Here is a 20,762-nt window from a genome sequence, read left to right on the forward strand (position 1 = left end):
TAACTTAAATGAGAGATATAGAAGTAAAATTTATAACAATGAGATAAGCAAATAAAAGAAAAGAAAAGACCCGTTTCACCCTGTCTCTCCATTGTCATATGTTGGGTGGGGGGGGGGGCTTCAACCAAGAAACTGTTATAATTTGAGAGCAGAGTTCTTAATACAGAAATCAAGTCCCTGTCCGTCACAATATCAGGGAGTCTCCCTAATATATAAAGTTCAGGATCTGATACAAAGTAAATACCCAAAATCACTTTGATCTCTTTTTGAACATTCTTCCAGAAATCCAGGAGCTTTGGGCCGTCCCAGGATATATAAAGTCTCCAGCCGACCCACAGCCCCTTATAGAGACGTTTTCATGATTAACATCCATACGTTCACCTGAAACTTGACAGGAAGTAAGTTTTTTAAAAAGTAGATTTTAATATAGGCATCACATCAGATTATTATATTTGAGATAAATTGTTAATTCTTGAAAAATATATTTTGGATCCAGGTTTGCAACATCAACTGTTCTGAGAGGCACTAAGTTTACAACAGTTGTTTTATAAACGTCAGGGTTTGTAACACTTCTTTTATATCTTCATCTTTTGCATCAGTTGTTCCAGTTTATTGGCTTATTACAAAACATTTTAAAGTATAAAACTGTTTCTGGGTTTGGTTTTTATTTGTTATGTTAACTTTGCTGTTGAGTTACGTGATGTTTGTCAATAATTCTTGAAAAATATAATGTGAGGAGACTTAAAAACATGAGGTCATACATTTCCTGTACTTTGCTAATGATATTAAGTCTTTATTTATTTTTTTCAAATGAACCAGACATTCATCTCTAACTTCAGTGTGTTTGACTCTGAATTGCAATGATTTATAATACATTTTCATCAAGGATGTCATCAACAACTATTTTCTGAAGAACATTTAAGAATTTCCTCTGTAAAATTATTGCACAAAACAAGATTCAATATTTTGTTTTGAATGATTTTATTTGTCAAAGTGTCCAGTGCAAAAGAAGGAGCATGAACAGCAAATGATGTTGAGCTGCTCGACTGAACTTTGCTTCAATCACTTAGTAGCTGGCCATGGTGCTCGTCAGCCAGTTGTTGAAGATGCAGACCTGAAGAAGAAGAAGAATCAGAGTTAGATCAGCTCATCAGTGTCTCACTGTGGATTAAATATCTTTCTCTTTGGAAAGTTACCTTGGCGTAGACACCAGGATTACCCCTCTCAGCACATCCGTAGCCCCAGGACACAACACCCTGCAGCTCACCGTTGCACACGACGGGGCCACCGGAGTCACCCTGACACAAGCGGAAGATTAAGTAGATTCAATTTAATATGTAATTCCAAGTATACATATTGTCGTTCTGCCTGACCATTAAATTTCATACCTGGCAAGAGTCCTTTCCTCCCTCCAGGTATCCAGCGCAGAACATGGCATCGGTGATCATGCCAGGGTAGGAGTTATTACAGTCGCTGAAAGACAGGATGGGGAGATCCAGGCACTGCAGCTTGTCGCGGTTAGCGGCTGGAGAACAAGACAGATTTAGAGGGAGTTGCGCTGCAGACATTGAGAGAACAATGCAGGAGTTATTACTCACAGGAGCTCATGGTGTTGCCCCATCCAGAGACTGTGCACATGGTGCCAGCGGGGGCACAGCTGGTGGGCAGAGCCACAGGCTGCACGTACTGGTTGAAGACGGCGGGCTTGCTCAGCTTGATGAGCATGACGTCGTTGTCGATGTTGTAGGAGCTGTAGTTGGGGTGGCGGAAGACACGGGCGGAGCTGATGTACTGCTCGGTTCCCTCATTGACCCTGATGTGGTGCTCCCATACGCACCTCCACGCGGCTGCAGAGGAGAGAGAGGGTTGTTTTGTACGTGACTTTCATGATGCTGTTTAAACACAATGATTCCTGCATGAAAAAACGTTGTCTTCATAGCATCAAGGAGAAACTTACGACTTGTAGCAGTGAGCAGCAGACACAACCCAGTTCTCGTTGACCAGGGAGCCTCCACAGAAGTGGTAGCCAGAGTTCAGAGACACCTGATGGGCCTGGGAATGAGGCGTGCACTCATACCCTCCGACGATCTTGTCGTCCTCCAAGGCAACTGAAAACACAAGTTGGGCAACGTAGACCTGTTAACTTCTGTTCTTACTTTAAGAAGAAGAATTAGCTTCTGTTAGAAAGCAAGTCAATTGGACACTTACAAGCAGCTCCGATGAGCAGAACGAAGACCAGAGACCTCATGGTTGCTGTGTGATCGAGTTGATGACAGGACTTCACCAAGATCCTGGGTTTATATCCACAGGCAGGTGAGCTGCCCTGCTCTCTGGCAATCCTCATTGGTCAGTGAGGAGCCAATCCCGGCTGCGGGATGTTGGGGGTCAAGTGAATGATTTCCAGAATTACTTAGAAATGAAACGCCGCATCAAAAAAGTAAGAATATCTTTCTTGTCAGCAAATTGATGTCGTTCTAATCCTTAACCATGCAGTAGTTCAATTCTTCATGTATGTGTTGCATGATATCAAAAAAGAATCGCCGTATGATATATGTCATCTAAACAATGTGTTAGTTTGAGCCTGTTTTTGGTTGTGTTATCACAATTTGTTTTTTTACTGTCATAGCACCATTAAATATTCTCTAATACTATGTGACTTTCTTTTTTTTGACCAGATGTGATGTGTTTCATTCACTCGTCAGTCAGAGCTTATTCATTCTCTTAGAGATTAAATTTAGAGATCGATTACAATTTAACAGCAACGTTGACAAAGTGATTGATCTTTTCACTACGCTGGACATAAAGCACCTGACACCACTTTTTAACCAATACAGACGTTTTTATTTATTTATTCAACATATATAACGTAATGAATAAACAATATGGAGATGCTCTTACGCTTGTTTTTAAGGGATATTCATTTCATGTCCATGTTGAGTATTGTCATTAAATTATTCTTCTGAGTTGGCAGAAATCACTTCTCTGGTACATAAGCCCATATTTAAACATCCATTGAAATACAGATATAATAATAACAGTATTGACTGAACATATTTTATGGTTCAACCCTGAGACATAACTTTAATGAGAGATATAGAAGTAAAAATAATAACAATGAGATAAGCACATAAAAGTAAAGAAAAGACCCGTTTCACCCTGTCTCTCCATTGTCATATGTTGGGTGGGGGGGGGGGGCTTCAACCAAGAAACTGTTATAATTTGAGAGCAGAGTTCTTAATACAGAAATCAAGTCCCTGTCCGTCACAACATCAGGGAGTCTCCCTAATATATAAAGTTCAGGATCTGAAGCAAAGTAAATACCCAAAATCAGTTTGATCTCTTTTTGAACATTCTTCCAGAAATCCAGGAGCTTTGGGCCGTCCCAGGATATATAAAGTCTCCAGCCGACCCACAGCCCCTTATAGAGACGTTTTCATGATTAACATCCATACGTTCACCTGAAACTTGACAGGAAGTAAGTTTTTAAACAAGTAGCATTTAATGAAGGCATCACATCAGAATATTATATTTGAGATAAATTGTTAATTCTTGAAAAATATATTTTGGTTCCAGGTTTGCAACATCAACTGTTCTGAGAGGCACTAAGTTTACAACAGTTGTTTTATAAACGTCAGGGTTTGTAACACTTCTTTTATATTCTCCTCTTTTTCATCAGTTGTTCCAGTTTATTGGCTTATTACAAAACATTTTAAAGTATAAAACTGTTTCTGGGTTTGGTTTTTATTTGTTATGTTAACTTTGCTGTTGAGTTACGTGATGTTTGTCAATAATTCTTGAAAAATATAATGTGAGGAGACTTAAAAACATGAGGTCATACATTTCCTGTACTTTGCTAATGATATTAAGTCTTTTTTTTTTTTTCAAATGAACCAGACATTCATCTCTATCTTCAGTGTGTTTGACTCTGAATTGCAATGATTTACAATACACTTTCATCAAGGATGTGTTCAACAACTATTTTCTGAAGAACATTTAAGAATTTCCTCTGTAAAATTATTGCACAAAACAAGACTCAATATTCTGCTTTGAATAATTTTATTTGTCAAAGTGTCCAGTGCAAAAGAAGGAGCATGAACAGCAAATGATGTTGAGCTGCTCGACTGAACTTTGCTTCAATCACTTAGTAGCTGGCCATGGTGCTCGTCAGCCAGTTGTTGAAGATGCAGACCTGAAGAAGAAGAAGAATCAGAGTTAGATCGGTTCATCAGTGTCTCACTGTGGATTAAATATCTTTCTCTTTGGAAAGTTACCTTGGCGTAGACAACCAGGATACCCCTCTCAGCACATCCGTAGCCCAGGACACAACACCCTGCAGCTCACCGTTGCACACGACGGGGCCACCGGAGTCACCCTGACACAAGCGGAAGATTAAGAAGGTTCAATTTAATATGTAATTCCAAGTATACATATTGTCGTTCTGCCTGACCATTAAATTTCATACCTGGCAAGAGTCCTTTCCTCCCTCCAGGTATCCAGCGCAGAACATGGCATCGGTGATCATGCCAGGGTAGGAGTTATTACAGTCGCTGAAAGACAGGATGGGGAGATCCAGGCACTGCAGCTTGTCGCCGTTAGCGGCTGGGGAACAAGACAGATTTAGAGGGAGTTGCGCTGCAGACATTGAGAGAACAATGCAGGAGTTATTACTCACTGGAGCTCATGGTGTTGCCCCATCCAGAGACTGTGCACATGGTGCCAGCGGGGGCACAGCTGGTGGGCAGAGCCACAGGCTGCACGTACTGGTTGAAGACGGCGGGCTTGCTCAGCTTGATGAGCATGACGTCGTTGTCGATGTTGTAGGAGCTGTAGTTGGGGTGGCGGAAGACACGGGCGGAGCTGATGTACTGCTCGGTTCCCTCATTGACCCTGATGTGGTGCTCGCCCATACGCACCTCCACGCGGCTGCACAGGAGAGAGAGGGTTGTTTTGTACGTGACTTTCATGATGCTGTTTAAACACAATGATTCCTGCATGAAAAAACGTTGTCTTCATAGCATCAAGGAGAAACTTACGACTTGTAGCAGTGAGCAGCAGACACAACCCAGTTCTCGTTGACCAGGGAGCCTCCACAGAAGTGGTAGCCAGAGTTCAGAGACACCTGATGGCCTGGGAATGAGGCCGTGCACTCATACCCTCCGACGATCTTGTCGTCCTCCAAGGCAACTGAAAACACATGTTGGGCAACGTAGACCTGTTAACTTCTGTTCTTACTATAAGAAGAAGAAGTAGCTTCTGTTAGAAAGCAAGTCAATTGGACACTTACAAGCAGCTCCGATGAGCAGAACGAAGACCAGAGACCTCATGGTTGCTGTGTGATCGAGTTGATGACAGGACTTCACCAAGATCCTGGGTTTATATCCACAGGCAGGTGAGCTGCCCTGCTCTCTGGCAATCCTCATTGGTCGGTGAGGAGCCAATCCCTGCAGTGGGATGTTGGGGGTCAAGTGAATGATTTCCACAATTACTTAGAAATAAAACACTGCATTAAAAAGTAGGAATGGTTTTCTTGTCCGGGCAATATATGTCGTTCTAATCCTTAGCCATGTAGTAGTTCAATTCTTCATGTATGTGTTGCATGATGTCAAAAAAGAATCATCACTTGATATATGTGTTTTAGTTTGAGCCTGTTTTTGGTTGTGTTACCACTGATTTTCTTTTATTGTCATAGCGCCATTAAAAATTCTGTAATACTTTCCTTTTTTTTCATTTGGACCACATGTGATTTGTTTCATTCAGTCACCAGTCAGAGCGTATTCATTCGCTCAGAGATTAGATTTAGATATCGATTACATTTTGACAGGAACGTCGACAAAGGAATTGATCTTTTCAGTACGCTGGACGTAACCTCATAATCATACTAAAGAAAATGGGCTTCGCGATAATGTTCGTTTCTTAATCTGCTTCGTTTTCCCATAAGCTGCTATCACTCTATTTCTCTTGCTTTGGTAAATGTTTTGAATCCACCACCTGCTGTTTGGAAGTTCCTGTGGTCAGATTGTGCGGGGTACTCGAGGACACTTCTAAATTTAGGTGTGTATGGATACAGTATTTCACAGCTGGATGCTTCTCAGGACCGATTATCTGGAAACCAAATTCAGATACAAGGGCGGAGGCTGCCGTGCGAGAGGAAACACATTTTCAATGCATCATACAAGGTAGAGAGCAAAGGTGAGGGAACAATAACAATAAGATGGTTTGAAATACATAATGTTACAAGTAAAAGACATGAAGGTAAAAGTATTCAACTTCACTGTAAAGCTGTGATGGTCTCAATGGTCTTGTTGTGGGACAATTTATAACATCATCATTCTTATGCGCTTTGCACAACTCCAACTAATGAGCCAAATAACTGACTGAAAAGAGCTGTGACACATGAATTCACAACTTAAGTTCACAATTGCATTCATGTATACACTGTGGTAATGTTTATATTATTTATTATTGATCATACTTATCATTATTAGTCACTTTACTGCTATCGTATGCACTCTAGTTATGTTTACTTATGTTATATTGAAGAACTTTATTTCAAACGTCTTTTGCCTGTATCTTTATTTTATTATACTGTGGTTTATTTTTAGATTCACACATTTAAATTGAAGATCTTTGCAACAGGCACAATGTGATTTGAGCATGACTTTTGTAATTTCGTTGTGCTTGCACGATGATAAAAAAGGTCTCGGATTTTGAATCTTTCAAGTGAATGTGTGGACACCTTGTTCACGTCATCGTGAAACTGTTTTACAGCTCGAGGACTCCGTGTGGAAGTTAGGTCGTCAGACATTAAATCTGTTTTCAGGTCAAACAAGTGCATTTAAAGGTTCACTGTTTAGAATCTAGTGACATCTAGTGGTGAAGTTGCGTGTTGGAGCTGAATACCCCTCACCTCACCCTCCTCTTCCAAACATGAAAGAGAACCTGAGGTAACCTTCAGTTGTTATAGAAAGGCCCATTCTAGAGAATGGGACTTTATAAAACAGAGGAAAAGTCATTTTTAAAATCCATCCGTTAAAATCTTATTTTTTTTTAGGTCTCGTGCTGCTGTTACTCAGTTGTAAAATCGAAACCTAATCAAAAATGCCCCAGGTTTGCTCGAACATAAGTTATTGCAGATGTTCTCTGTATTTTAGTACATTTTGCAGATGTTTGCATCACTTTATTTGATTAATTAATAATTCTTTGATTGATTTGAACTCTTCCACACCTGTTTCAGTGTAACACTAAATTAAAATGGCTGACTCTATATGCTCTTTTTTAAATTAAGCTTTAGTGGGACAGTAAGTTTGTATTGGTATTTATTGTGGTTGTATCACTATATTACAGTTTTTCTCGATTGCTTAAGCACGATTTTTAAAACAGGCCAGATTTTTTAAAACACTACACACAATTAGCACAACCACACACCCAATCAGCAGAACACCTCAGATCTTTTGCTAAATGAAACACTCTTGTAAAAACTATACACTAATTTATCAAAACCATATTTTGTTACCATATAAAACATACACGTTTCATATGACTTAATTCTGTTTGAACCAGTTACACACTGCTGTTGCTAACCTAAAACACTTTTAGCAATTCTACTTCTCAGTGATTAGAGTACTGTAAGTACACAGAGAAAGTGCAAATATATAATAAATTCACCAAACACTACACAAGACCAATGCCGCAGACTAATGAAAATATAATTGATTTCTCTCCATATACCCAAATCAGTCGACATGTCAACATGGAGAATCACAACAAAACATGTCCCAGTTTTCTTGCTACTACAGTAGTGTGCATAACACTGTAAGCTCAGCAAATATCAGAAAAACAGAAGATTCTGTATCCAGGTCAGGTTACAATGACAGATTTCACTGCATATCTGCTAAGATTTGGCTGAACTCTTAGTCCAGCCTCCCTCAGCGTCAATCCATGGTTCACGACATGGTCAACTAGTGTTGCGCGAATTTCATTTGATAAATTTGGTCCTCTTCTTCTTTGAGCACGTTCTCCTCCTGCTTCATGTCTTTCTCTTCCTCTTCCTCTTCCTCTACCTCCACCTCCGCCTCTTCCTCTTCCTCCTTCTCCTCCTCCGTGGATTCCCCCTCTCACCCTCACTCTTCTTCTTCTTCTGACTCCTTCCATTTTGGTTGAAGACAGGTGAACTCACCTGCTGCATTTTTATAGTGCTTAAACCTGATTGGTGTGTCTACAATTAAACAATCATGTGTTTGCGCACCTGATGGCTGTGTTGAACCAATTGGCTCATAGGGGTGGTCATTTGACAGTCAGTGCTTTGGAATTGCAAGGAAGTGACATCATGATATACTTCTGTGTCTAATGTATACAAGTGTGTTTAGTGTTTTGCAGACCACTGTGTGTATTGTTTTGCAAAAAGTGTGAAGCTGACATTGTGCTTATAGTGGTGCAGATCTGGGCCGATGTTTTGCTCCTTGAGTGTAAGGTTTTGAAAATTGTGTAATACTTTCGATTTTAGTGTTTATGCAATCGAAAAAACTGTAAAGGTTCACTGTTTACAATCTAGTGTCATCTAGTGGTGAAGTTGCGTGTTGGAGCTGAATACCCCTCACCTCACCCTCCTCTTCCAAACATGAAAGAGAACCTGAGGTAACCTTCAGTTGTTATAGAAAGGCCCATTCTAGAGAATGGGCCTTTATAAAACAGAGGAAAAGTCATTTTTAAAATCCACCCGTTAAAATCTTATTTTTTTTAGGCCTCGTGCTGCTGTTACTCAGTTGTAAAATCGAAAACCTAATCAAAAATGCCCCAGGTTTGCTCGAACATAAGTTATTGCAGATGTTCTCTGTATTTTAGTACATTTTGCAGATGTTTGCATCACTTTATTTGATGAATTAATAATTCTTTGATTGATTTGAACTCATCCACACCTGTTTCAGTGTAACACTAAATTAAAATGGCTGACTCTATATGCTCTTTTTTAAATTAAGCTTTAGTGAGACAGTAAGTTTGTATTGGTATTTATTGTGATTGTATCACTGTATTAATGTCTATTGTGTCTCATCAACTCTAACTTGGTGCTACTCATGTCTTATATGGCCTTTGTTGTTTTTGTCTTCGTTATTTATATGTCATACATGACAGAAAAGGTTCTCAAAGGCATCAGGCCATATAGGACTTGTTGGTTATCTAAACTGAGAAGTCCTATAAGAGATCAATTTCACCGTAGTACATGTGTAATTTCATTCATTGATGTTTTTTGTCTCTGGAGTCAGCACTTTTGAACGATACGTGGCTTGGTCCTCCTGTAAAATCCATATTAAGCAGCTGTGGTTGTGAACCGGTCATTTGCAGAGCTGCAGCCATGTCTTCAAAAGTCAAGGGTTAAAGATTACTTCCTACATAATGCGCTATATATAGATGTACGGAGTGTAGAGAGTACACAATACAACACACGGAAATTTCAGTCCAAGACCCTGATTGGTGGAGAATAATGGTGGGAGGTGTGTCCAGCAGGTAAAGGGCAGAGCTTCCTTTCTATTTAAACCAGGTTCCAGGTGAAGTTCTCTCATCAACAGGATCACACAGCAACCATGAGGTCTCTTGTCTTTGTTCTGCTCATCGGAGCTGCTTGTGAGTTGTGTCTTTCTGCTTCCATGTATAGTTTTATATATTCTAAAAAGAAATATTCTCTTGGTTTCTGACCTTTTGGTCCCTTGGGTGTTTTCAGTTGCCACGGAGGACGACAAGATCGTCGGAGGGTATGAGTGCAAGCCCTACTCCCAGCCCCATCAGGTGTCTCTGAACTCTGGCTACCACTTCTGTGGAGGCTCCCTGGTCAACGAGAACTGGGTTGTGTCTGCTGCTCACTGCTACAAGTCGTACGTCACCTCTTGATGTTATGAAGACAATGTTTTTACATTCAATAATCATTGTGTTTACACTGCATCATGAAACTCACATGTAAAACCCTCCTCTCTCTCCTGTACAGCCGTGTGGAGGTGCGTATGGGCGAGCACAACCTCAGGGTCAATGAGGGAACCGAGCAGTACATCAGCTCCGCCCGTGTCATCCGCCACCCCAACTACAGCTCCTACAACATCAACAACGACATCATGCTCATCAAGCTGAGCAAGCCCGCCACCATCAACCAGAAGGTGAAGCCTGTGGCTCTGCCCACCAGCTGTGCCCCCGCTGGCACCATGTGCACAGTCTCTGGATGGGGAGACACCATGAGCTCCAGTGAGTAACATCTGCATTGTAACTGCTCTGAGGTCCAGATTTGTGTTGGATAACTTTAAAAACCCTTTTCTCTAATACTTTGTTTCCCATCCTGCAGCTGACAGTAACAGGCTGCAGTGCCTGGATCTCCCCATCCTGTCTGACAGGGACTGTGATAACTCCTACCCTGGCATGATCACCGATGCCATGTTCTGCGCTGGATACCTGGAGGGAGGAAAGGACTCTTGCCAGGTGTGTAACAAGAAGGAAACCTGCAGACATTTATTTCCTACATCAGTGAATGTCAGTTGCATTGTTCATTGAAATCATCTTAAATCTGTTTTCATTTTCTCTCTCCCAGGGTGACTCCGGTGGCCCCGTCGTGTGCAACGGTGAGCTGCAGGGTGTTGTGTCCTGGGGCTACGGATGTGCTGAGAGGGGTAATCCTGGTGTCTACGCCAAGGTAACTTTCCAAAGAGAAAGATATTTAATCCACAGTGAGACACTGATGAACTGATCTAACTCTGATTCTTCCTCATTCACAGGTCTGCCTCTTCAACGACTGGCTGACGAGCACCATGAGCAGCTATTAAATCTGATCCTGTGATCGTACTCCGCTGCCTTTCTTCCATCGTTCTAACTCCAACATTGATGTATATGTTTGAACAATGTGCCGCCTTTGAGCATCTTCATCAATAAAGTCTTAAACATCGACATTCAAATAATGTTCCTTTTCATTTCTTTCCACATCATGGTGCACACTATTTTAAAATATGTTTGGATTTTTCACCAAGATCTTAAACTCTTCACGATTCCTTGGAAATACAATAAAAACAATATTTATCTTGGATCCACCACAACTACTGTATGTTGACAAATAAATTGTTCAAGTCCCAAACTTTGTCATGACCTAACTATCTTAGACAGTTTGATTCATGCAACAGTTTAGAATGAAATACTAAATAAATAAGTTGATAATGAGACTCAAGGTTTTTCCATCTAGATAAACAGTATGTGACAAAAATGCTTATAACACTATAGTGTGGTTTAAATGATGTTTTCTATTGATTTTCATCAGAATGACCTGAAACATTGTCAAACATAATGAAGTTTGCAAACAACCAATTAACTAGAGAGACTCAAATCAAGTCAAGCCAATTGATACGGAGCAAACAACACCACAGCAGAGAAGTTACAATGATAAATAGATCAACAAGAACATAAACAATAGATAATAAATGCACTGTTGTGTTAATAATGACGGGACATATATATATATATTCATATATAGACCTATATATTTTCATTCACAAGACCAGAGCCAGTGAAAGTGTCCAACTGACATTGAATTTCATTGCAGGACAGAATCAAGGTCATGATGACTGGATGATTACAGCCTGTACAAAAACATATAGAACTGTACTCAAACACAGCAACAAATCAAACTACAACAACATTCACAGTTTTAAACAGTATTTTTATCACAGAACTGAGCAGAATCCTTCAAAAAGAGACTCATTAAAACTCTGCAATTTAAGTTTTTGTAGAATTTTTTAATTGGTAGAATTAGGGAGAACTTTTCTTCCCCCAATGAGCACTTTTTGAGGGTTTTGATTGGGCAGCAACACCAGGGGTGGGGCTCAATTGGTGCCTTTCAATAAAGCAGCTAATAAAAAGCAAGAATGGAGCAATCTTTGGCTTTTTATCCACCATTAGTCAAACATGAGAGCTCTGGTGTCTGTGCTGCTCGTAGGAGCTGTGTGTGAGTCTGGACTACTCAACGTTTAGATGTAACGTCAGAATATACTTTCTATGGGACAGGTTCTGCCTAGTAACAAATCTAATCAGTCTTATGTGGCCTTTGTTGTTTTTGTCTTTGAAATTTATATTACATGAGAGAAATGAGACTCAAAAGCATCAAGCCATTTAGGACTTGCTGATTATCAAAAGTGAGAAGTCCTATAACAAATCATTTCTAGCGTAGTACATGTGTAATTTCATGCATTTATGTTTTTTGTCTCTGGAGTCAGCAGTTTTGAACGACACGTGGCTTGGTCCTCCTGTAAAATCCATATTCAGCAGCTGTGGTTGGGAACCGGACCATCTGCAGAGCTGCAGCCATGTCTTCACCTGCTGAGGTTAAAGGTCACTGAATACATACTGTGCTAAACATAGATGTACAGAGTGCTCTGCAGCAACATCACCTGGAGTATGAAGTTCAGGAAGAGTCACAGAATTGAACAACTTTTCATTACTAAGAGAAATGTTTCAACTTTTTAGAACACATATTTTCCTTTCATGGACGACTCTGAAAAGGTTTTGTAGACGATACAATCTAATGTATAGAGTGTGTCAGAACAGACCATTCCACACTTTACACAATATTTGCTTTTCCAAAACGCAGAATTTCCGTCCAGGACCCTGATTGGTGAAGAATAATGGTGGGAGGTGTGTCCAGCAGGTAAAGGGCAGAGCTTCCTTTCTATTTAAACCAGGTTCCAGGTGAAGTTCTCTCATCAACAGGATCACACAGCAACCATGAGGTCTCTTGTCTTTGTTCTGCTCATCGGAGCTGCTTGTGAGTTGTGTCTTTCTGCTTCCATGTATAGTTTTATATATTCTAAAAAGAAATATTCTCTTGGTTTCTGACCTTTTGGTCTCTTGGGTGTTTTCAGTTGCCACGGAGGACGACAAGATCGTCGGAGGGTATGAGTGCAAGCCCTACTCCCAGCCCCATCAGGTGTCTCTGAACTCTGGCTACCACTTCTGTGGAGGCTCCCTGGTCAACGAGAACTGGGTTGTGTCTGCTGCTCACTGCTACAAGTCGTACGTCACCTCTTGATGTTATGAAGACAAAGTTTTTACATTCAATAATCATTGTGTTTACACTGCATCATGAAATTCACATGTAAAACCCTCCTCTCTCTCCTCTGCAGCCGTGTGGAGGTGCGTATGGGCGAGCACAACCTCAGGGTCAATGAGGGAACCGAGCAGTACATCAGCTCCGCCCGTGTCATCCGCCACCCCAACTACAGCTCCTACAACATCAACAACGACATCATGCTCATCAAGCTGAGCAAGCCCGCCACCATCAACCAGAAGGTGAAGCCTGTGGCTCTGCCCACCAGCTGTGCCCCCGCTGGCACCATGTGCACAGTCTCTGGATGGGGAGACACCATGAGCTCCAGTGAGTAACATCTGCATTGTAACTGCTCTGAGGTCCAGATTTGTGTTGGATAACTTTAAAAACCCTTTTCTCTAAATCTTTGTTTCCCATCCTGCAGCTGACAGTAACAAGCTGCAGTGCCTGGATCTCCCCATCCTGTCTGACAGGGACTGTGATAACTCCTACCCTGGCATGATCACCGATGCCATGTTCTGCGCTGGATACCTGGAGGGAGGAAAGGACTCTTGCCAGGTGTGTAACAAGAAGGGAATCTGCAGACATTTATTTCCTACATCAGTGAATGTCAGTTACATTGTTCATTGAAATCATCTTAAATCTGTTTTCATTTTCTCTCTCCCAGGGTGACTCCGGTGGCCCCGTCGTGTGCAACGGTGAGCTGCAGGGTGTTGTGTCCTGGGGCTACGGATGTGCTGAGAGGGGTAATCCTGGTGTCTACGCCAAGGTAACTTTCCAAAGAGAAAGATATTTAATCCACAGTGAGACACTGATGAACTGATCTAACTCTGATTCTTCCTCATTCACAGGTCTGCCTCTTCAACGACTGGCTGACGAGCACCATGAGCAGCTATTAAATCTGATCCTGTGATCGTACTCCGCTGCCTTTCTTCCATCGTTCTAACTCCAACATTGATGTATATGTTTGAACAATGTGCCGCCTTTGAGCATCTTCATCAATAAAGTTTTAAACATCGACTTTCAAATAATGTTCCTTTTCATTTCTTTCCACATCATGGTGCACACTATTTTAAAATATGTTTGGATTTTCACCAAGATCTTAAACTGTTCACGACTCCTTGGAAATACAGTAAAAACAATATTTATCCTGGATCCACCACAACTACTGTATGTTGACAAATAAAATGTTCAAGTCTCAAACTTTTTCATGACATAACTATCTTAGACAGTTTGATTCATGCAACAGTTTAGAATGAAACACTAAATAAATAAGTTGATAATAAGACTCAAGGTTTTTCCATCTAGATAAAGAGTATGTGACAAAAATGCTTATAACACTATAGTGTGGTTTAAATGATGTTTATTTTTTTATTGATTTTCATGAGAATGACCTGAAACATTGTCAAACATAATGAAGTTTGCAAACAACCCATTAACTAGAGAGACTCAAATCAAGTCAAGCCAATTGATACGGAGCAAACAACACCACAGCAGAGAAGTTACAAAGATTAATAGATCAGCAAGAACATACACAATATATAATAAAAGCACTGATGTGTTAATAATGATGGGAGAGTAAAAAGTGTCAGAAATCATTTTCACATAATATAAATGTCTGTATATATAGACCTATATATTTTAATTCTTAAAAGCAGAGCCAGTGCAAGTGTCCAACTGACATTGAATTTCATTGCAGGACAGAGTCAAGGTCATGATGACTGGATGATTACAGCCTGTACAAAAACATATAGAACTGTACTCAAACACAGCAACGAATCAAACTACAACAACATTCACAGTTTTAAACTGTACTTTTATCACAGAACTGAGCAGAATCCTTCAAAAAGAGACTCAGTAAAATTCTGCAATTTATGCTTTGGTAGAATTTTTTAATTGGTACGATCAGAGTGAACGTTTTTCCCCCAATGAGCACTTTTTGAGGGTTTTGATTGGTCGGCAACACCAGGGGTGGGGCTCAATTGGTGGCTTTCGATAAAGCAGCTAATAAAAAGCAAGAATGGAGCAATCTTTGGCTTTTTATCCACCATTAGTCAAACATGAGAGCTCTGGTGTCTGTGCTGCTCGTAGGAGCTGTGTGTGAGTCAGGACTACTCAACGTTTAGATGTAACGTCAGAATATACTTTCTATGGGACAGGTTCTGCCTAGTAACAAATCTAATCAGTCTTATGTGGCCTTTGTTGTTTTTGTCTTTGATATTCATATAACATGACAGAAATGAGTCTCAAAAGCATCAAGCCATTTAGGACTTGCTGGTTATCAAAAGTGAGAAGTCCTATAACAAATAATTTCTAGCGTAGTACATGTGTAATTTCATGCATTGGGGGTTTTTATCTCTGGAGTCAGCAGTTTTGAACGACACGTGGCTTGGTCCTCCTGTAAAATCCATATTCAGCAGCTGTGGTTGTGAACCGGACCATCTGCAGAGCTGCAGCCATGTCTTCACCTGCTGAGGTTAAAGGTCACTGAATACATACTGTGCTAAACATAGATGTACAGAGTGCTCTGCAGCAACATCACCTGGAGTATGAAGTTCAGGAAGAGTCATAGAAATGAACAACTTTTCACTTCTAAGAGAATTGAAAAACTTTTAAAAACACATTCATGTGCTTGTTTCTTTAATGTTTTCCTTTCATGGACGACTCTGAAAAGGTTTTGTAGACGATACAATCTAATGTATAGAGTGTGTCAGAACAGACCATCCCACACTTTACACAATATTTGCTTTTCCAACATGCAGAATTTCCGTCCAGGACCCTGATTGGTGGAGAATAATGGTGGGAGGTGTGTCCAGCAGGTAAAGGGCAGAGCTTCCTTTCTATTTAAACCAGGTTCCAGGTGAAGTTCTCTCATCAACAGGATCACACAGCAACCATGAGGTCTCTTGTCTTCGTTCTGCTCATCGGAGCTGCTTGTGAGTTGTGTCTTTCTGCTTCCATGTAAAGTTTTATATATTCTAAAAAGAAATATTCTCTTGGTTTCTGATCTTTTGGTCTCTTGGGTGTTTTCAGTTGCCACGGAGGACGACAAGATCGTCGGAGGGTATGAGTGCAAGCCCTACTCCCAGCCCCATCAGGTGTCTCTGAACTCTGGCTACCACTTCTGTGGAGGCTCCCTGGTCAACGAGAACTGGGTTGTGTCTGCTGCTCACTGCTACAAGTCGTACGTCACCTCTTGATGTTATGAAGACAAAGTTTTTACATGCAAGAATCATTGTGTTTACACTGCATCATGAAATTCACATGTAAAACCCTCCTCTCTCTCCTCTGCAGCCGTGTGGAGGTGCGTATGGGCGAGCACAACCTCAGGGTCAATGAGGGAACCGAGCAGTACATCAGCTCCGCCCGTGTCATCCGCCACCCCAACTACAGCTCCTACAACATCAACAACGACATCATGCTCATCAAGCTGAGCAAGCCCGCCACCATCAACCAGAAGGTGAAGCCTGTGGCTCTGCCCACCAGCTGTGCCCCCGCTGGCACCATGTGCACAGTCTCTGGATGGGGAGACACCATGAGCTCCAGTGAGTAACATCTGCATTGTAACTGCTCTGAGGTCCAGATTTGTGTGGGATAACTTTAAAAACCCTTTTCTCTAAATCTTTGTTTCCCATCCTGCAGCTGACAGTAACAAGCTGCAGTGCCTGGATCTCCCCATCCTGTCTGACAGGGACTGTGATAACTCCTACCCTGGCATGATCACCGATGCCATGTTCTGCGCTGGATACCTGGAGGGAGGAAAGGACTCTTGCCAGGTGTGTAACAAGAAGGGAATCTGCAGACATTTATTTCCTACATCAGTGAATGTCAGTTACATTGTTCATTGAAATCATCTTAAATCTGTTTTCATTTTCTCTCTCCCAGGGTGACTCCGGTGGCCCCGTCGTGTGCAACGGTGAGCTGCAGGGTGTTGTGTCCTGGGGCTACGGATGTGCTGAGAGGGGTAATCCTGGTGTCTACGCCAAGGTAACTTTCCAAAGAGAAAGATATTTAATCCACAGTGAGACACTGATGAACTGATCTAACTCTGATTCTTCCTCATTCACAGGTCTGCCTCTTCAACGACTGGCTGACGAGCACCATGAGCAGCTATTAAATCTGAACCTGTGATCGTACTCCGCTGCCTTTCTTCCATCGTTCTAACTCCAACATTGATGTATATGTTTGAACAATGTGCCGCCTTTGAGCATCTTCATCAATAAAGTTTTAAACATCGACTTTCAAATAATGTTCCTTTTCATTTCTTTCCACATCATGGTGCACACTATTTTAAAATATGTTTGGATTTTCACCAAGATCTTAAACTGTTCACGACTCCTTGGAAATACAGTAAAAACAATATTTATCCTGGATCCACCACAACTACTGTATGTTGACAAATAAAATGTTCAAGTCTCAAACTTTTTCATGACATAACTATCTTAGACAGTTTGATTCATGCAACAGTTTAGAATGAAACACTAAATAAATAAGTTGATAATAAGACTCAAGGTTTTTCCATCTAGATAAAGAGTATGTGACAAAAATGCTTATAACACTATAGTGTGGTTTAAATGATGTTTATTTTTTTATTGATTTTCATGAGAATGACCTGAAACATTGTCAAACATAATGAAGTTTGCAAACAACCCATTAACTAGAGAGACTCAAATCAAGTCAAGCCAATTGATACGGAGCAAACAACACCACAGCAGAGAAGTTACAAAGATTAATAGATCAGCAAGAACATAAACAATATATAATAAAAGCACTGATGTGTTAATAATGATGGGAGAGTAAAAAGTGTCAGAAATCATTTTCACATAATATAAATGTCTGTATATATAGACCTATATATTTTCATTCACAAAAGCAGAGCCAGTGCAAGTGTCCAACTGACATTGAATTTCATTGCAGGACAGAGTCAAGGTCATGATGACTGGATGATTACAGCCTGTACAAAAACATATAGAACTGTACTCAAACACAGCAACGAATCAAACTACAACAACATTCACAGTTTTAAACTGTACTTTTATCACAGAACTGAGCAGAATCCTTCAAAAAGAGACTCAGTAAAATTCTGCAATTTATGCTTTGGTAGAATTTTTTAATTGGTACGATCAGAGTGAACGTTTTTCCCCCAATGAGCACTTTTTGAGGGTTTTGATTGGTCGGCAACACCAGGGGTGGGGCTCAATTGGTGGCTTTCGATAAAGCAGCTAATAAAAAGCAAGAATGGAGCAATCTTTGGCTTTTTATCCACCATTAGTCAAACATGAGAGCTCTGGTGTCTGTGCTGCTCGTAGGAGCTGTGTGTGAGTCAGGACCACTCAACGTTTAGATGTAACGTCAGAATATACTTTCTATGGGACAGGTTCTGCCTAGTAACAAATCTAATCAGTCTTATGTGGCCTTTGTTGTTTTTGTCTTTGATATTCATATAACATGACAGAAATGAGTCTCAAAAGCATCAAGCCATTTAGGACTTGCTGGTTATCAAAAGTGAGAAGTCCTATAACAAATAATTTCTAGCGTAGTACATGTGTAATTTCATGCATTGGGGGTTTTTATCTCTGGAGTCAGCAGTTTTGAACGACATGTGGCTTGGTCCTCCTGTAAAATCCATATTCAGCAGCTGTGGTTGTGAACCGGACCATCTGCAGAGCTGCAGCCATGTCTTCACCTGCTGAGGTTAAAGGTCACTGAATACATACTGTGCTAAACATAGATGTACAGAGTGCTCTGCAGCAACATCACCTGGAGTATGAAGTTCAGGAAGAGTCATAGAAATGAACAACTTTTCACTTCTAAGAGAATTGAAAAACTTTTAAAAACACATTCATGTGCTTGTTTCTTTAATGTTTTCCTTTCATGGACGACTCTGAAAAGGTTTTGTAGACGATACAATCTAATGTATAGAGTGTGTCAGAACAGACCATCCCACACTTTACACAATATTTGCTTTTCCAACATGCAGAATTTCCATCCAGGACCCTGATTGGTGGAGAATAATGGTGGGAGGTGTGTCCAGCAGGTAAAGGGCAGAGCTTCCTTTCTATTTAAACCAGGTTCCAGGTGAAGTTCTCTCATCAACAGGATCACACAGCAACCATGAGGTCTCTTGTCTTCGTTCTGCTCATCGGAGCTGCTTGTGAGTTGTGTCTTTCTGCTTCCATGTAAAGTTTTATATATTCTAAAAAGAAATATTCTCTTGGTTTCTGATCTTTTGGTCTCTTGGGTGTTTTCAGTTGCCACGGAGGACGACAAGATCGTCGGAGGGTATGAGTGCAAGCCCTACTCCCAGCCCCATCAGGTGTCTCTGAACTCTGGCTACCACTTCTGTGGAGGCTCCCTGGTCAACGAGAACTGGGTTGTGTCTGCTGCTCACTGCTACAAGTCGTACGTCACCTCTTGATGTTATGAAGACAAAGTTTTTACATGCAAGAATCATTGTGTTTACACTGCATCATGAAATTCACATGTAAAACCCTCCTCTCTCTCCTCTGCAGCCGTGTGGAGGTGCGTATGGGCGAGCACAACCTCAGGGTCAATGAGGGAACCGAGCAGTACATCAGCTCCGCCCGTGTCATCCGCCACCCCAACTACAGCTCCTACAACATCAACAACGACATCATGCTCATCAAGCTGAGCAAGCCCGCCACCATCAACCAGAAGGTGAAGCCTGTGGCTCTGCCCACCAGCTGTGCCCCCGCTGGCACCATGTGCACAGTCTCTGGATGGGGAGACACCATGAGCTCCAGTGAGTAACATCTGCATTGTAACTGCTCTGAGGTCCAGATTTGTGTGGGATAACTTTAAAAACCCTTTTCTCTAAATCTTTGTTTCCCATCCTGCAGCTGACAGTAACAAGCTGCAGTGCCTGGATCTCCCCATCCTGTCTGACAGGGACTGTGATAACTCCTACCCTGGCATGATCACCGATGCCATGTTCTGCGCTGGATACCTGGAGGGAGGAAAGGACTCTTGCCAGGTGTGTAACAAGAAGGGAATCTGCAGACATTTATTTCCTACATCAGTGAATGTCAGTTACATTGTTCATTGAAATCATCTTAAATCTGTTTTCATTTTCTCTCTCCCAGGGTGACTCCGGTGGCCCCGTCGTGTGCAACGGTGAGCTGCAGGGTGTTGTGTCCTGGGGCTACGGATGTGCTGAGAGGGGTAATCCTGGTGTCTACGCCAAGGTAACTTTCCAAAGAGAAAGATATTTAATCCACAGTGAGACACTGATGAACTGATCTAACTCTGATTCTTCCTCATTCACAGGTCTGCCTCTTCAACGACTGGCTGACGAGCACCATGAGCAGCTATTAAATCTGATCCTGTGATCGTACTCCGCTGCCTTTCTTCCATCGTTCTAACTCCAACATTGATGTATATGTTTGAACAATGTGCCGCCTTTGAGCATCTTCATCAATAAAGTTTTAAACATCGACTTTCAAATAATGTTCCTTTTCATTTCTTTCCACATCATGGTGCACACTATTTTAAAATATGTTTGGATTTTCACCAAGATCTTAAACTGTTCACGACTCCTTGGAAATACAGTAAAAACAATATTTATCCTGGATCCACCACAACTACTGTATGTTGACAAATAAAATGTTCAAGTCTCAAACTTTTTCATGACATAACTATCTTAGACGGTTTGATTCATGCAACAGTTTAGAATGAA

General features: G+C 41.1%; 4 protein-coding genes and 2 pseudogenes across 4 annotated transcripts; 4 read left to right on the forward strand and 2 right to left on the reverse strand.

Annotated features, from left to right (window-relative positions):
- Positions 1-962: 962 nt before the first annotated feature.
- Positions 963-2,351, reverse strand: LOC117777006 (annotated as a pseudogene).
- A 1,688-nt stretch (positions 2,352-4,039) lies between these two features.
- LOC117776995 lies at positions 4,040-5,339 on the reverse strand (annotated as a pseudogene).
- A 3,995-nt stretch (positions 5,340-9,334) lies between these two features.
- Positions 9,335-10,927, forward strand: LOC117776996 (trypsin-1-like). The gene is made up of 6 exons (XM_034611441.1): positions 9,335-9,618; positions 9,716-9,866; positions 9,977-10,227; positions 10,325-10,458; positions 10,568-10,669; positions 10,752-10,927. Exons 1-6 carry the CDS (start codon positions 9,579-9,581, stop codon positions 10,797-10,799), a joined length of 726 nt encoding a protein of 241 aa, XP_034467332.1. The 5' UTR covers positions 9,335-9,578; the 3' UTR covers positions 10,800-10,927.
- A 1,683-nt stretch (positions 10,928-12,610) lies between these two features.
- LOC117777000 (trypsin-1) lies at positions 12,611-14,098 on the forward strand. Its single transcript, XM_034611444.1, has 6 exons — positions 12,611-12,784; positions 12,882-13,032; positions 13,143-13,393; positions 13,491-13,624; positions 13,734-13,835; positions 13,918-14,098. Exons 1-6 carry the CDS (start codon positions 12,745-12,747, stop codon positions 13,963-13,965), a joined length of 726 nt encoding a protein of 241 aa, XP_034467335.1. The 5' UTR covers positions 12,611-12,744; the 3' UTR covers positions 13,966-14,098.
- Positions 14,099-15,936: 1,838 nt separating this feature from the next.
- Positions 15,937-17,289, forward strand: LOC117777003 (trypsin-1). The gene is made up of 6 exons (XM_034611448.1): positions 15,937-16,002; positions 16,100-16,250; positions 16,361-16,611; positions 16,709-16,842; positions 16,952-17,053; positions 17,136-17,289. Exons 1-6 carry the CDS (start codon positions 15,963-15,965, stop codon positions 17,181-17,183), a joined length of 726 nt encoding a protein of 241 aa, XP_034467339.1. The 5' UTR covers positions 15,937-15,962; the 3' UTR covers positions 17,184-17,289.
- Positions 17,290-19,149: 1,860 nt separating this feature from the next.
- On the forward strand, positions 19,150-20,534 carry LOC117776998 (trypsin-1). The gene is made up of 6 exons (XM_034611443.1): positions 19,150-19,220; positions 19,318-19,468; positions 19,579-19,829; positions 19,927-20,060; positions 20,170-20,271; positions 20,354-20,534. Exons 1-6 carry the CDS (start codon positions 19,181-19,183, stop codon positions 20,399-20,401), a joined length of 726 nt encoding a protein of 241 aa, XP_034467334.1. The 5' UTR covers positions 19,150-19,180; the 3' UTR covers positions 20,402-20,534.
- Positions 20,535-20,762: the final 228 nt, after the last annotated feature.

This window comes from Hippoglossus hippoglossus, chromosome 16, assembly GCF_009819705.1.
Source record: "Hippoglossus hippoglossus isolate fHipHip1 chromosome 16, fHipHip1.pri, whole genome shotgun sequence".
Classification (NCBI taxonomy): Eukaryota; Metazoa; Chordata; class Actinopteri; order Pleuronectiformes; family Pleuronectidae; genus Hippoglossus; species Hippoglossus hippoglossus.